Source organism: Kryptolebias marmoratus, linkage group LG18 (assembly GCF_001649575.2).
Source record: "Kryptolebias marmoratus isolate JLee-2015 linkage group LG18, ASM164957v2, whole genome shotgun sequence".
Classification (NCBI taxonomy): Eukaryota; Metazoa; Chordata; class Actinopteri; order Cyprinodontiformes; family Rivulidae; genus Kryptolebias; species Kryptolebias marmoratus.
Window position 1 is genome coordinate 16,139,586 of NC_051447.1, and position 15,504 is coordinate 16,155,089.

A 15,504-nucleotide genomic window follows, 5' to 3' on the forward strand; every position below is an offset into this window, starting at 1 on the left:
TTAAAAGCAGAGACAGATTTCAGCTTCTGTCCTCAAGGTTTACTTTAGAAACAAGTTAACATTTCATGCTTTTCTTTACTCTCATCTTTAGTCCCTAAAATCCGGGCATCAGTTCCTGTTGGATGACTGTGAAACAGGAAATGAGCCTGAGACTTTTAAAGGAAGTTGGAAAAATTAAAAGCTGAGAACAACCAGTTTGGTTTGTTGATTTTTAAGCTCTTTTTAAAACATTTTTTAAATGTTTTACTGCCAGAAAATCAAATGTGGACGACATCTTAGTGACAGTTTTACAAATTTTATTGCCTTTAATAATGTCTGCAAAGCTTTTATTGTGTGAATACTGATCAGGGTCTGTTTTGTTTATTTTAAAGCCAATTTTAACGTTTTACAAATGTTTTTTGCGTTAATACTATTTCAGCATTCCTGTGTGAATAATGATCTGTTTCTTTATTTTTAACTTTACTATCTTTTTTGCTCCTTTTGGCTTAAGCTTTGTTCATTTCAGCTGTTGTTTGGCTCATTTTAGCTACTTTTTACTACCTTTCGCATCTGTTTTGCAAATTTTAAAGTTTACCATCTAATCAGCTCATTTTAGTATCTGTTTTGCTTATTTAAGCTGCAGCTTTGCTAATTTTACCTCTATTTATTTGTTATTTTTAGCTACATATTTTTTAACTTTAAGATGTGTTTCTCTATTCTTAACTTTACCATCTATTTACCTTCTCATTTTAGCTACTGTTTTATTAACTTTAACACCTGTTTTACTAATTTTAGCTGCAGGTTTACTAACTTTAGCGACAATTTTAGAACTTTTAACAGGTTTTGCTAATTTTAACTTTAATGTTTTGCTCATTTCAGCTTTATTTGCTCAGTTTAGCTACCATTTAGCCACTTTTAGCTCCTGTTCTGCTCGGTTTAACGTTAACAGTCCAGTTTGGGCTCTCAGCTTTTCACAGAAAACATTTTTCTTCTGTCAGCTGCAGGATTCGAGTCGATGAGCTGCTCTTATTCGCCACACGAGGGCGCCATGTTGGATATTTATACAGGATGAGCTAAAAGTCTGAGACATTTCAGCTGCTTTAGAGACTTTTAGAGACACAACATGAACATTAGCTGTTTGTTTTTACAATTAACCGATTTATTCTTCAGTCATATCATCATTTAACTGGCCTTCACAGCAGAAACAAGAAGCAAGTCGTCACATTTGAGGAGCTGCAAACAAATATACATTTTTGGTGACTGGAGTCAACTTTTGCATTAAATTGGCATCTAGTCAGCTGTAAGCATGAAAAAGACTCTAAGAGTGGATCAGCGCCGGATGTACGTTCGGTGGTTCTTTCCTAAAAGCTCCGCTAAAACCTGTCCGGTGGTTTGTGAAATATTTCGCTAACAGGTGGGCGGAGCTGACTCCAAACAGAGCCTTTCTGGGTGGAGTTTACGTGTTCTCCCTGTTCTCACCTGGGTTTGAGTCCAGGCTCTCCGGTTTCCTCCTACAGAACAAAAAACATGCACGTTAGATTCTTCGGTAACTCTAAAATTGTCCCTTGGTGTGAATGGTTGTGTCCCTGTGAGGGACTGGGGACATGTCCAGGGTGTGTGTGTGTGTGTGGGTGTGTCCCGCCTCTTGCACGGTGACGGCTGGAGACAGACACCGGCTCCCCCCGACCCGGAAAGGTGAAGCAGGTGAAAGAAAATGGACGGAAGGCGTTTAAGTCTGAAACTCAAATCTGAGTCAATATGGCCGCCACCAGTTATGAAGGGTCAGCTGGACATGGCAACCATCTTGATTGGATTGACTTCCATAAGTTAATCAGTTGGAGGTTTTATTTAAATTCCTCTAGCGGCTCCTGAGATGTTTTTTTTTTTTTTTTGTCACAGAAGCGACGGAATTGTCCGAACAGCACCATCCGAGCCCCCGCGGCCGGATGACAGCCCGCGGGCCGCCAGTTGGTGATCCCTGATGTAGAGGGAGGGCTGGAGGTAAGGAGGAGGGTGTGGGCTGACCCCGCAGCCCCCACACCCTCCTCCCCTCAGCCCTGTTGGACCCAGGTGGCGGCGCGCAGCCTCTGGTCTCCGAGGACGGCGGGCTCGGAGCTGCCGCAGCGCGCCTCGGCTGCACCCACAGCGGACTGCCCCAGGAGACGGAGACAGAGACAGGGACAGAGACAGACAGAAGGGAACGGGAGGAGATCCGTTCCTTCAAGTTCTTATTTTATTTGATTTTTTTTTTAGTTTCGCATCGGGAGCGCGAATCCAGCTGTGCTCGATGCGCAGCCATGCTCATCCTCCCGTCTCGCAGCGCGCTGCTGTCGGTCCACTACCCGCAGATCTTCCTCATCCTCACCAGCGGTAGCTACCTGTACGTTTCCTTCTGAGAGCACGCGCGCGCACGCTTTCATCCGCACCTGCACAGGTGTGGCCCGCGCGCGTAAATACGCCCGATTTACGCGCAGAACTGGACGGCACACAGGAAAACAAACCAAAAAAGAAGTGGTGCACTGAAAACCGCATCATCTATGTATCCATCTCTTATTATTTTGGGTTTATTTGAAAAAAAAAAAAAAAAAAGTAAAATTTTCCCCCCCACAGTGACGTCACACACGTTTTTTGCCCTCTCTGAGTCATAAAAGCGGCTGAGGAGATTTCTTAAAACGCGTTCCGGAGCTGATGAGAGAACCTGCTCTCATGGATTCACAGCTCTGCCCTGGGAACACCTCGTCAGCAGCAGCATATGGAAAAGAGCTGAATTAAATCATTTCTTCATGTATTTTTTTTAAATGAGCTCCTTATTTTTAGAAGAACCAGAGTGATTGCTGCACCATGTTTTGCCTCTGAGAACTAAAGCTGCTGATGTTTCTGGAACCAAACTGACCGAAAGGCTGTAACTCGTCTCTTTCAGCTCTTACATGTGTTCCTGATTATCAATTAAAGGCTCAGCCTTCTTTGAAGGAATGCATATCGCCTGCAGCCCTTCGCCCGACAGTTGTAGTCGATTTGGTTAAAGCATTCTCGTTCGATATCACCATCCCTCGCGTGATCCGTGCTTTGGAATGACTCTCAGCTTCTAACACATCAAATTTTAGCTCAGCATCTTTAAAAATCCCTTGACGAGTCGCCTTTTCTGTGCAGGCTGAGGTCGCTCCGTCCTCTGGTGGTTGAGAGCCGAACAGACAGACGGGGTGACTTCCAGCAGCTGTTGCCCAAATTTCAGTTAGCTCTATGAAGCATAAGCTGGGGGTCCGTCTCAGCTCACGCCACGCCAAATTTTAGCTCAATATCTGCAGAACCGACTGAGCTCTGGTGGCCATCTTGAATTGTGGTAATCAGTTGACCCACGCTGACCGCCTCCGTCTCCGCGTGTCCGCAGGGCGCTGTCCTCCGTGGTGGCCCTGGGCACCAACATCATCTGCAACAAGATACCGGGGCTGGCGCCGCGCCAGAGGGCCCTGTGTCAGAGCCGCCCCGACGCCATCATCGTCATCGGCGAAGGGGCCCAGCTGGGCATCGACGAGTGCCAGCACCAGTTCCGGTTCGGCCGGTGGAACTGCTCGGCCCTGGGAGAGAGGACGGTCTTCGGGCAGGAGCTGAGAGTAGGTCAGTGTGTTTGGTTTTCGTTCGTTTAGACCACAGGTTGTAGTTAGAACGATACGTTAAAATAAACAACATCACATCATCTGCAAACAGAAACAGAAAACCAGGATTGCTGCATGACGACTTGCATTTGTGCGAAAAGGGCTTTTTATCGCCCGTCACCATGAAGGACGGGCAAAATATCTCACAAACGAACATGTTTCAATGAATCATTAGATATACATCTACAGCTGATTACCCTTTGGAGTCAACCCAATTCAAGATGGTCACCACAGCCAGCTCTTAGGGAACCCAAAAAAGGCTAAAACACAGCTCATTTTACAGATATTCGGCTAAAATCTGGTGTAGTGTTTGCTGATACGGATCCACAATCATAATTTCCAGGCTTGGTCAAAATATAACAACATTAAACACAGTGTCTGTAAATTAATACTTGCTGTGGTTAATTAGGGCATAAACTCTTGCAAAAAAAATCTAATATTTAGTTGTTTTTAAACATAATCCTTCTTCTATGTATGTCGGCACAATCTTAGGTTTTAAAAAGACAAATTGGTTAAAAAAAACAGGTTTTTGGTTTGAGTTGTTTTATTTTTGTATGAGGACGTTAAAGTTGCCCTTTCCCAAGTGTGGTTTGGTGGTCCCCAAAGCTGGGATCGGGACCTCGTTGTGGGCCGTGGAGCACTGATTCCCATTTTGCCTTAACTGTTACAAGAAGATTAAACCAGTGGTGGTAAATGAATAAATAATATAGTTCATGAAGCTCGTCAATAAATGGCTCCTTACCAACATGTGTGTACTTCAACCAGCAACAAGATGGGGGGGGGTCACGAGTTTCTGCGACTTTTATTTTGTGACTTCAAAGCTGAAAAGTTTGGGAACTAATAGGTTAGACAGTAAAATATAAGGTTAAAGTGACAGAGGGGCGAGGAAGAGAGTTGCTCCAAGAAAGTGCGATTGTAAATTGTAAAATCTAGGCCAAAATCAGACGAGAAGCCCACCTGTTGGGACACAACAGGTGGGCTATCTGAACCCAAACGAAGCTGGATGATGAGGAGGAGAGCTTTAAGGGCTCTGTGTCGTGTCGCTGCCATCTGGATTAACTTCCAGAGCCCCCCATCTGCATTGACCGCAGAGGAGGAACGAGGTTTTAATGCCGTCGGCTCACAGATGGAGTCTTAATCTGGAGCTGATGTGAAGGAAGCACATTTCCACAAAGCTGGGGGGGAAGAGAGACGTCCTCACGAAGCACGGCGTGACACGTTTAAAGTCGAACAACCACAAGTCCAAAAGAGCTGGGAGAATCAGACGAAGAAAGGCCCAAAGATTGCAGGCTTCGGCCTCGTTCTTTGAGCTCGGAGATTTAAATCGGGGTGTCCAACCCTGGTCCTGGAGGGCCACCATCCTGCATGTTTTCCTTGTTTCCCTGCTCCAACACACCTGATTCAGAGGTTAAATCACCTCTTCATGTTCTGCAGAAGCCTGTTAATCACCCATTGATTCAAATCAGGTGTGTTGGAGCAGAGAAACAAGTAAAACATGCAGGATGGTGGCCCTGAGGACCAGGATTGGACATCCCTGCTTTAAATCTTCTGTCGAACTGTTCGGCTACTTTCAGAGAGAGTTTTCCCGCAGACCGGTGAACCCCTGCCCGTCTTTACCTCTGAAACATCCAGCCTCTCTTTTCATCCCCAGCCCTTTCATTCCCAGCTAACCTTAAAAACTGAAACGCTCCTTGTGAGGCTTCTTATTCCTCTTTCAGCCTTTTTGTTGCTCCTGTCCCGACTTTCACGGGACGCGTTGCTGCCATCAAAATCAAAATGACCTCATGTTTCGATAAAAATGCTACAACTTCTTAGTTTAAACACTCGATATGTTTACTATGTTCCACTGTGAATAAAATGGGTTCGTGAGATTTCCTTTCTGCTTTCTTTACATTTTACACCACGTCCCGGCTTGGCTGGATTTGGGCTCGTACGTGTGCATCCTCTGAAGCAAAATTCCTCCCAGTTTTATTTCTCACAGATCCCACGAATGTGAGCCTCTCCTATAAATTGTCTTCCAGTCTGAGATGTTTTGTTGCGGCTCGGCTGTGGGTTTGGACACATGCTTAATCGAGCAGATCTTGGAGCGAGGTCTGGATCTCTTTATTCCCCCTGTTGTAGAAAATATGCTTTTTCTTTTGCTCCAAGAGACCCGACGTTCGTCGTCGCGTCTGGTTCAACATTCAGATCAAGGGCGATATGTGGCCATCTTGATTTGGGTTGGCTCCAAAAAGATAATTAATTGTAGAAGTATATCCCGGTGATTGTTTCCTGAAACTTTCATGAAAATCCATCCACTGGTGGGTTAGATTTTCTCGAACAGACAGGCAGACATAAAAGCATTGTCATTTTTTTTTTTTCCACTGGCTCGTGTGATTGACCTGCAGGGTCCGTGGACTCATTAGGCTCTGAAAAAGACCAGAGAGATTCATGCAAAAACCACTAATTGAAGTCAGCTCCAGCAGCTGGATGGCAACAATGGAACCCTGCGTAAGCACCGCTGCTCAATCAAAACAACAACAAAAAAAAATCCCGGCGCGAAAAGATGGCTGCTTGGCCGTTGCCTTGAGAAACGCTCCCCGCCACCGCACGACGTATCCAAACGGGATGCAGATTTAGCTTGATGAGAGAAGACTTCAGAGTTTGTTTTGAGTTATGGACCGGGGGGAGAACCGCAGCCCTGATGGGTTCTCCGAGTGAGTTAGTCAGGCTGGAAGGGAGCCATTACAATCGCCTCAAACAGAGACGCTACGCATTAATACTTGTTGAGAGGAACACAGGCCCGGCTTGGAGCGAGGGGATATCCAATTCCCAACTCCCATCCACTCCGCCCCATAAATATAAACGACTTCATGACAAACAGGAGCGCGGAGCAGCTTGGAAACGTTTCAGTCGAGACCGGCGAAACAGCGGCACCGTTGGCCGGAGCGACGCGGGCACATAAGCTGCGTGAGAACATCCGCTGATGACAAACATTAGGACGCACAGACTCGGTCGGAGCCAGAAAACATAATAAAAAGCTCCTCCAGTCAGCCAGCAGATGTCACTTGGGTTTCCCTCTGTGTCCTGATCTTCGCTCTGACAGAGGGTGGAACGAAGCGTGCAGAGAAAATAACTTCTTATGTCTGACAAATGCCGCCTTAGATCCAACAAAGCCCTTTAAAACGCTTCAGACGGTGACATTAGGGAACATTAGGGAAGCTCTGCATTGTTTTACTGAATGTTGGATGTTATTAGAAGCAAGAAACAGATTTTAAAAAGCGTTTGATGAAGAGATGCTTATCGCCCGCTGCCATTTAGACTTAGATCATCTTATCTTACGAGAAATGATGGAAATGGAGACTTTTTGGTCAAACATTGGAAATAACTTCATGCAAAATCCCTCTCCTGTGCTGCAAGACTTATTTTTAGCACAATATTCGGAAAACTGCCGAAGTTGGGTTTAGTCGACTCCAAATGTGAAATCAGTCGCAGACGTACATCCGGTGATTACGTCCTGCGAGTTTTATTAAAGTCTGTCCAGACGCCCAGGCAAAAAAAAAAAACCAAAATACATGGATCTGACGAGGGAAGTTTATGGAAACAAAGGGGAATTTAAATAACGAGGAAGAAGTGTGCTGAAGAGGAAGAGGATGCAACGAGGAGTAACGGTAACGACTTATACACAGGAAGGCAGAAAATGAGCCGAGAAATTGAGACAAGAAGCGTCACCTTCAAGCTGCCGAGTTCAGAAAGAAAATCGAATTTTTGGATCCTTTTCTGGCTTACAGGAGACCCGTGTGTCACAAACCCAGATCAGGGTTCAGTCCGGCCTGTCTGCCTTTATCTCTGACCACGATTTGACCTCTAATTTCTGAGGTTTGCTCCTGAAAAGACAGAACCCACAGAGAAAGGGAGCGAACAGACGGACTGACGGGGTGGAACGAGTCGCCGCTAACCCTCCTCCGAAGAAAGGGTTCAGAGAGGAGCTGCTGCACATTACCCTTGTTGTATTTTGACTGAGGCATGCCACAGATGTTTGACTCCAACCCTCAAGAAAATATTCCAAAACAAACCTAAATTCTTCTAATTCTTTGTGTAATTCTGACAGAAATACAACCCCGCTTCCAAAAGAGTTGGGACACTGTGAAGGAGAATGAGAAACCTGCATTTTATTCACAACATCTAAAACTATTTCAATAAGAAACTAACATTTTTTTTAGGAGCAGATGTTCTAAAACCTGTATTTACTTTTCCGCATTGATGGAGCCTTTCCAGATGTGGAAGCTGCTCATATCAGAGTCACTAATGCACCCTCATACCATCAGAGAGGCAGGCTTTGATAACAGGTTGGGTGGTTTGGACCCATCTGACCTCAGAACAGTTCTCCTCTTTGGTCCAGAGGAGACACATCTGTTCACATCTGGCTCCTTCTCTGCCTGATAGAGCTTTAAGCAGCATCTGTGGACGGCACGGTGAGCTGTGTTTACAGACGACGATCTGTGGAAGTGTTCCTGAGCAGAACAGAACCAGAACCTGGTTTTAAAGCCAACATCCAGCCTCGACCCTTGACCTCAGAGATTTCTCCAAATCCTTCAAATCTTTTGATGATTTTATGAGCTGTAGATGATGGGATATTCAAAGTCTTCCCAAATTGTTCCACTTTTTGAAGACTGTTTTCCACAGACTGGTGAGCCTCTGCCCATCTCTACTTCTGACAGATTCAGCCTTTAAAAAAAGCCATTTAGTTAGAAAATGCTCCACCAGCTGTTTATTATTTGTACCACTAAATTTTACAGCCTTTTGTTGCGCCTGAATCAACGATTTTTGACATTTTACATAACGTCACAACTTTTTCAGGCTTTAGATTGCAAAAGAGACATACCCAAAAACAGAAGTCTAGTTTAATTTTTTTTTTCAGATTCCACTTTTTTACCTCCCCTTCCATCTTGTCTTCAGGCAGCAGGGAGGCGGCGTTCACTTACGCCATCACAGCGGCCGGCGTCGCCCACGCGGTGACCGCGGCTTGCAGCCGAGGCAACCTCAGCCAGTGCGGCTGCGACCGCAAGAAGCAGGGCTACCACGACCGGGAGGAGGGCTGGAAATGGGGCGGCTGCTCGGCCGACGTCAAGTACGGCGTGGAGTTTTCCCGTCGCTTCGTGGACGCCCGCGAGGTCAAGAAGAATGCCCGCCGCCTGATGAACCTCCACAACAACGAGGCAGGCCGAAAGGTAACTGATCCTACTTGTTTTGAGGAAAAAAGCTTTTAAAAAAGAAACAGGAAAACCAAAAGTGAAAGCGGGGAAAGAGCAGCGTGGACGATTTGACTAATGATGCGGACGAACAAGTTCCCGTGTGTTATTTCAGCCTCGATGAAATATCTTATGAGAATTCTTCATCTAAAGAGGTGTTTTTTTCTCTTTGAAATCAATCACCTGTCTATTTTGACATTTAAAAATATTTATGGGACATTATAATGTAAATCTGGCTCAAACCACCATGTAATACTATACGCGCCGGGTTACACAACAGCTCTGGTCAGTTTTTGTCACGCCATTCTGTGGTCTGTAAAAGGTAGTTAATTAGAGGCTACGGTTTGGGGGTATGAGTTATTTTTCCACAGGTTTTTGACATGAAGTTGGCGTAGTGGATGATCTGCAGCAAGCTGAAGTATCTGCAGAGACGGATGTTAACGTTTTGCAAGGATTTTACTTTTCAGCTCCTGTTTGTCTCTCCGAGCAGATCCTGGAGGAGAGAATGAAGCTGGAGTGCAAGTGTCACGGCGTCTCCGGTTCCTGCACCACCAGGACCTGCTGGGTCACCCTGCCGAAGTTCAGGGAGGTCGGCCACACGCTGAAGGAGCGATACGGCGAGGCGGTCCAAGTGGAGCCGGTCCGGGCCTCGCGCCTCCGACAGCCCTCCTTCCTGCGCCTGAAGGAGGCTCGGGGCTACCAGAAGCCCTCGGACACGGAGCTCGTGTACCTGGAGCGCTCGCCCAATTACTGCGAAGAGGACGCAGCCACGGGGAGCACCGGGACGAGGGGCAGGCTGTGCAACGGCACGTCGGCCCAGGCGGGCAGCTGCGACGTGATGTGCTGCGGCCGCGGTCACGACGCGCACGACTACACGCGGGCATGGCAGTGCAACTGCAAGTTCCACTGGTGCTGCTTCGTCGAGTGCAACACCTGCAGCGAGAAATCCCAGGTTTTCACCTGCAAGTAGGTTCGAGGCGTGTTGGAAACCAAAGTGGAGTAATTTATTACATTTTTGCACATTTTCACATCCTGTTTGGTACTGTTTAAAGAAAGGAATATGAGGACTAAAGCGTTGGGAGCTTTTAATACACGGCATCCAGCAGCGCTTCATTGCAAAGATGGAAATGTCCGAAGCAAAAAAGCCCCAAAAAAACAATAAATAACACTCGGTTTGGACTGCCCTGAAGCAGATCCAGCTCCTGATGAGGCCTGGATGACGGCAGCCGAGCTGTTCTCTTACACTGTATCCTGTTTAAACACTGAATTTAACATATTTAATGTAAAAACTGCTTAAAAACTTCATCGCCTCAGTAGATTCTCGGCAAACAGAGCCTCGAAAAAAGTTCCCCGTTCCCCTTTCAGCGCTCCGTTGCGTCATTTTTTTCTGGGATTTTATGTGACGGAGCATAAAGTAGTGAAGCGGAAAGGAAAGCGACTCGTGGTTTTCAATTAATTTACAAACAAAAATCTGAAAAGTCTGGTGTGCATATATATTCACCCCCCTTTACTCTGATAACCCAAACTAAAACCAATTAAAAAGAGCCTGCCTGTGTGTATTTTAATCTCAGTATAGATCCAGCTGTTCTGTGAAGGCCTCAGTTTGTTATAACGATCAAATGACATCATGAAGACCAAGGAACACACCAGTTAGGTCAGGGATACAGTTGCTGAGAAGTTTAAAGCAGGTTGAGGTGATAAACTAATGTCCTAGGCTTTGAACGGATCTCGCAGAGCTCTGTTTAATCCATCAGCCCGAAATGAAAAGAGTACGGCTCAAAATCGATACCAAAACATGGCCGCCCACCTAAACTGACAGGCAAGGAGAGCGTTAATCTGAGGAGCAGCTAAATAGGAAATGGGAAGATAAATAAAGGTCAATCCTGTTAGAGGCTCCAAAAGACTTGAGACTGGGGCGGAGGGTCACCCTCCAGCAGCAAGACAACGACCCTGAAACATCCAACAAGTCCCACAATAGAATGGGTTAGACTGAAACGTTAGAATAACCCTGTCAAAAGTCCAGGTCCAAATCTAACTGAGAACCTGACGCCATCTCCGTCCAAACGGACTGAGCTTGAGCTATTTTACAAAAAAGAATGGGCAAAAAGTCTCTAGATGTGCACAACTGGGAGAGAAATTCGACAAAAAAACAAAATTGGAGCTAGAGTCGCAGCAAACAGGTGGTTCTATAAAGTATTGACTCACGGGGGCAGAATACGAACGTACGCCACACTTTTTTAGAATTTTCTTTGTAAAATACCGAGTCAACCAGGCTTCTGTGTCACAATTATGTGCTGCTTCGTGTTGGATTATTCTGTACGATCCCAGTAAAATACTTTGACGTTAACGGTTGTCACGTGACAGAATGTGGGAAAGTTAAAGAAGTGCGAACACGAAGTGCTATAACTCAAAGATCTCTGGCAATTTTCCCCTTTTATTACGATCATCAGCTCCCATTTAAAGTGGGCAGAAACCATCGACCCGTTTTAAGTCACATTCACTGAACAGCATCCCTCGGATTTCACAGCTTCTTTCCTTTCGCACTCTCGTCTTGTTTGTTTCTAAATACGAATTTCTTTTAAAGTAAACCCAAACTTGCATCTTGAATGGGTTTGTTGGTGTTGTTGTCGGAGGACTCCCGTACTTTGTAGGACCACCCCCCTCCCCACCCAATGCCGGCCGGTTTGGAAGCCGACGGAGGCGCAATTAGGTTTGGATACATCCAGCGTTCCCACGAGCGGCGGCAAATTCCTGACAGCGGCCTCTGCTTACACAAAGCCTTCCAGCGCGGTTTAGGCCTCGCTCGGACTGATGGCATGCGTCCCGACCACAGAAAAGGGGGTCCGAGACCATCAAAGGCCTCAGCGCTATTTCTGGACGGCATCCTTAATGAATCCAGAACTGTTTATTTAGACTTTATATAACTTACGAAACAATTCGAAGAGTATATTTTTATATGAGGAACGTGGCACTTTAAGTCATTTATAAATGGAAAGAGTCACTATTTAGATGTGTTGTTTTTTTTTTGTTTTAAGTGATTGTATTCATATTTGAAAGCTGTAACTTATTTGGAAATTATGTGTTTGATCAAAGTACTTAAAATACTCCATGTGTTTTATTAAAAACAGCCCCGACTGTCCACTTTAATACAGCCTTTTACTTTTCAAACTAAAGTTACATCATTAGACTTTTCCAGAGATGATTGTGGAAACCGATGTTTGGAATAAAACTACATGTATTGAGAGGAAACTTCAGCAGCTTTTGATCAAGCGAATTTTTGTTTCCAGTTCTCTTAATGGTTTCTTTTTTTTAGTAAATTGGGCTCAACGGTGGTTTCTGAAGGCATTGCTACGACTTCATCAGCTTCATGCTTGCTCGTGTCTTAGCTTTGTGACAGAATGAAGCACAGAATCAGAGTTTAGGTTTGATGATTTCTGGAGATTTTCCCATTCAGGATTTTTGTCTGACTGCGATAGGACTTGTGTTTTTTCTCAAATCGTCCACACAAGCTTCCAGACTTCCAAACTAAAATGTTCTCTTTTAAACTGGAAGTAAATGATGTTTCCAACCTTGTCATATCTCTTACGTCAGAGCCACTATCCTGCATGTTTTACTTGTTTCCTCGCTCCAACACACCTGATTAAAAGTTTAAATCACCTCTTTATGTTCTACATAAGCCTGTTAATCCTCAATTGATTCAAATCTGGTGTCAAAGCAGGGAAACGAGTAAAACATGCAGGATAGTGGCCCTCGAGGGCGAAGGTTGGGGATCTGTGTCCTACCTAAAACCGTCAGTCTTCTGCCGCTCACAGTTCAAGAAAATTTAAGATCCGATTTAGCGTTTTCGCACAGCGGATGTTTGTTTGAGGCTAACTTTTCAGCCTGGTTCTGTCTGCCTCTTATTGATTTGGCAGTCAGGGAGTGAGAGACACAGGTGTGTGGTTACCACGGTGACCGTAACGAGCCACTCGACAGCAGCTTCGACATCCCTTACGATCTTGGCTCTCTTATACATCAAAACGCTTGTATTTTTCTTTCGAAGTTGGAACTTTAGGCAGCCGCTCCGTTGGCACACTTCGGCATTTCTTCAGGAAATCTTCCAGTTGGACGACGTCATCCGATTTAAATGTAAAAAGACGCAGGCGCGGAGCGAGGCTGGGGTTTGTTTCAAGGCCAACGGAGCGGTTCGCAGCCGAGTGTGAAGCAGCCGGGATGAGGATCAGTGCCTCCAAATACCGAGATGAATGGTCACGAGCTGGAAAAGGGTAGAGTGCCTTCTCCGGATCGGGGAAGATGTCCTGCCCCAAGTGGAGGAGTTTAAGCATCTCAGGGTCTTGTTCATGAATGAGGGGAAAATGGAGCGGGAGATCGACAGGCGGATTGGTGCAGCGTCTGCAGTGAAGTGGGCACTGTACCGGTCTGTCGTGGTGAAGAGAGAGCTGAGTGAAAAGGCAAAGCTCTCGATTTACCGGTCAATCTACGTTCCTACCCTCATCTATGGTCACGAGCTTTGGATAGTGACCGAAAGAACGAGATCGCGGATACAAGCGGCCGAAATGAGTTTGTCAGGGTGAGAAGCTCGGTCATACAGGAGGGACGAGTCGAGCCGCTGCTTCTCCACGTCGAGAGGAGGCCCAGGACACGCTGGAGGGACTATGTTTCTCGGCTGGCCTGGGAACACCTTGGGATTCCCCCGGAGGAGCTGGCCCAAGTAGCTGGGGAGAGGGAAGTCTGGGTCTCCCTGCTTAGGCTGCTACCCCCGCGACCCGACCCCGGATAAGCGGAAGAAAATGGATGGATGGATATCAAACCAGAAGAACGACGCGGCGTGGTGTAAAATGCTGATATGGGAAACGAGATTTTCCTGCCCCGTCTGATGTGTTGGGAGCTGCCACCTCATTCAGCCCAGCTGACTCGCACGGCCTCCTTCCTGTGGGGCTGAAAAGCATTGCAGCCAGCCAGTCGAGCGCAAGTAACAGCTGTTTTGTTAGCCGTCTGAAAGCCCGGGGACCGGAACCACATAAGCTCCCTTCACTATGCTGCCGGATTGACTGGGGAAAGTCCGACCGATTGTTTTCGATACATTTTGTCGTTAAAAATCGGAGGCAGAGCAAACAGGGCGCGGCCCGGGCCCGCAAAGCGCCACATTGTTTCGTTGTCAGAACCATTCAGCTTATCCAGGAGGAGGAGGGAGGAATGTCGTCCTGCAAACTGATGCTTCTCTTCTGATTCTCGCACTCGTTCGTGCATTTACTCCACACTTCTACCTGTGATTGGTGTAAATCAATTGTCTAAAGAAAATCTTGTTAAATACTAGTTTCTCTGAGGAAAGAAGACCCGTGTCAGTGCTTAGAACTACTCAAATCTCATCTATTTGATAATAATGAATGCGAGAAAACATAAAACTTCGAGTGTCAAACTAATCACATTAGTTAAAGCAAGCACAGATTCTAATAAGTCCTATTTTATACCTTTTAAAGCCAAAAAGTTGAACTAGACAAGTGGAAACAACTGAAGACGAACAAAAACAGAAGCAATGTGTTTTTCTGTTTACGCCTCTTTTCTGCAAAGTGGTTGTTTCTTAGTGTTGAATATAAATATTATGGTTTTTATTTATCTTATTAGTTCGATTAGCTTTCAAATTATACAGCCCAAATACAAAAAAATTGTGTCAAATGTTAATACAGTTTGCAGTCATTTGTAAATCTCGCAAACCCATATTTTATTCGCAATGGAACATAGTAAAGTTATCAAATGTTGAAACTAAGAAATTGTGCCGTTTTTTAGAGAAAAAAAATGGTAATTTTTAATTAATTGGCAGCAACATTTTAAAAGTTGGGCCATATTTCCCACCATGAAGCATCCCCTTTGCTTTTAACATCTGAGGACCTGATGAGAGCAGCTGCTGGAGGTTTTAGAGGGAAATGTTGTCCCATTCTGGTCTGTAGAGGGTTCTAGCTGTTCTAGTCCTGGGTCTCTGATGGATTCTTTGTTTCATGATGCGTCAGATGTTTTCAGCTGGTGAGAGGTCTGGACTGCAGGCAGGTCAGTTCAGCTCCTGGACTCTTCTTCTATGAAGCCGTGCTGTTAGAACGGAGGCTGTTTGTGGTTTAACATCGTCCTGCTGAAATCTGCAAGACCTTCCCTGAAAAAGACGTCATCTGGAGGGAACTATATGTTGTTTCTGCATTGATGGAGCCTTATCAGAGGCACTAATGCACCCCCATACCATCAGAGAGGCAGGCTGGATGGTTTGGACCCATCTGACCTCAGAACAGTTCTCCTCTTTGGTCCAGAGAAGACGGCAACATTTCTGGATGGTGTTCACATCTGGCTCCTTCTCTGCCTGATAGAGCTTTAAGCAGCATCTGTGGACGGCACGGTGAGCTGTGTTTACAGACGATGATCTGAGGAAGTGTTCCTGAGCAGAACAGAACCAGAACCCGGTTTTGATGCAGATTTATGAAATGCAAATGATGGGATTTACTGTCTTCTGAATTTTTGTTGAAGAACATTATCCTGAAATTATTTCACTCTTTTTAGACAGTCATTACAGACTGCTAAACCTCTCCCCATCTCTACTTCTGATGAATTCAGCCTCTCTAAAATTTCTCTTTTTATACCCAGTCCTCTTACTGACC

General features: G+C 45.6%; 1 protein-coding gene across 1 annotated transcript; it reads left to right on the forward strand.

The window, feature by feature from the left end:
• The first annotated feature begins 1,845 nt into the window (after window positions 1–1,845).
• Window positions 1,846–12,117, forward strand: LOC108240993 (protein Wnt-7b). The gene is made up of 4 exons (XM_017424846.3): window positions 1,846–2,359; window positions 3,368–3,594; window positions 8,571–8,842; window positions 9,354–12,117. Exons 1-4 carry the CDS (start codon window positions 2,277–2,279, stop codon window positions 9,831–9,833), a joined length of 1,062 nt encoding a protein of 353 aa, XP_017280335.1. The 5' UTR covers window positions 1,846–2,276; the 3' UTR covers window positions 9,834–12,117.
• The last annotated feature ends 3,387 nt before the right edge of the window (window positions 12,118–15,504 follow it).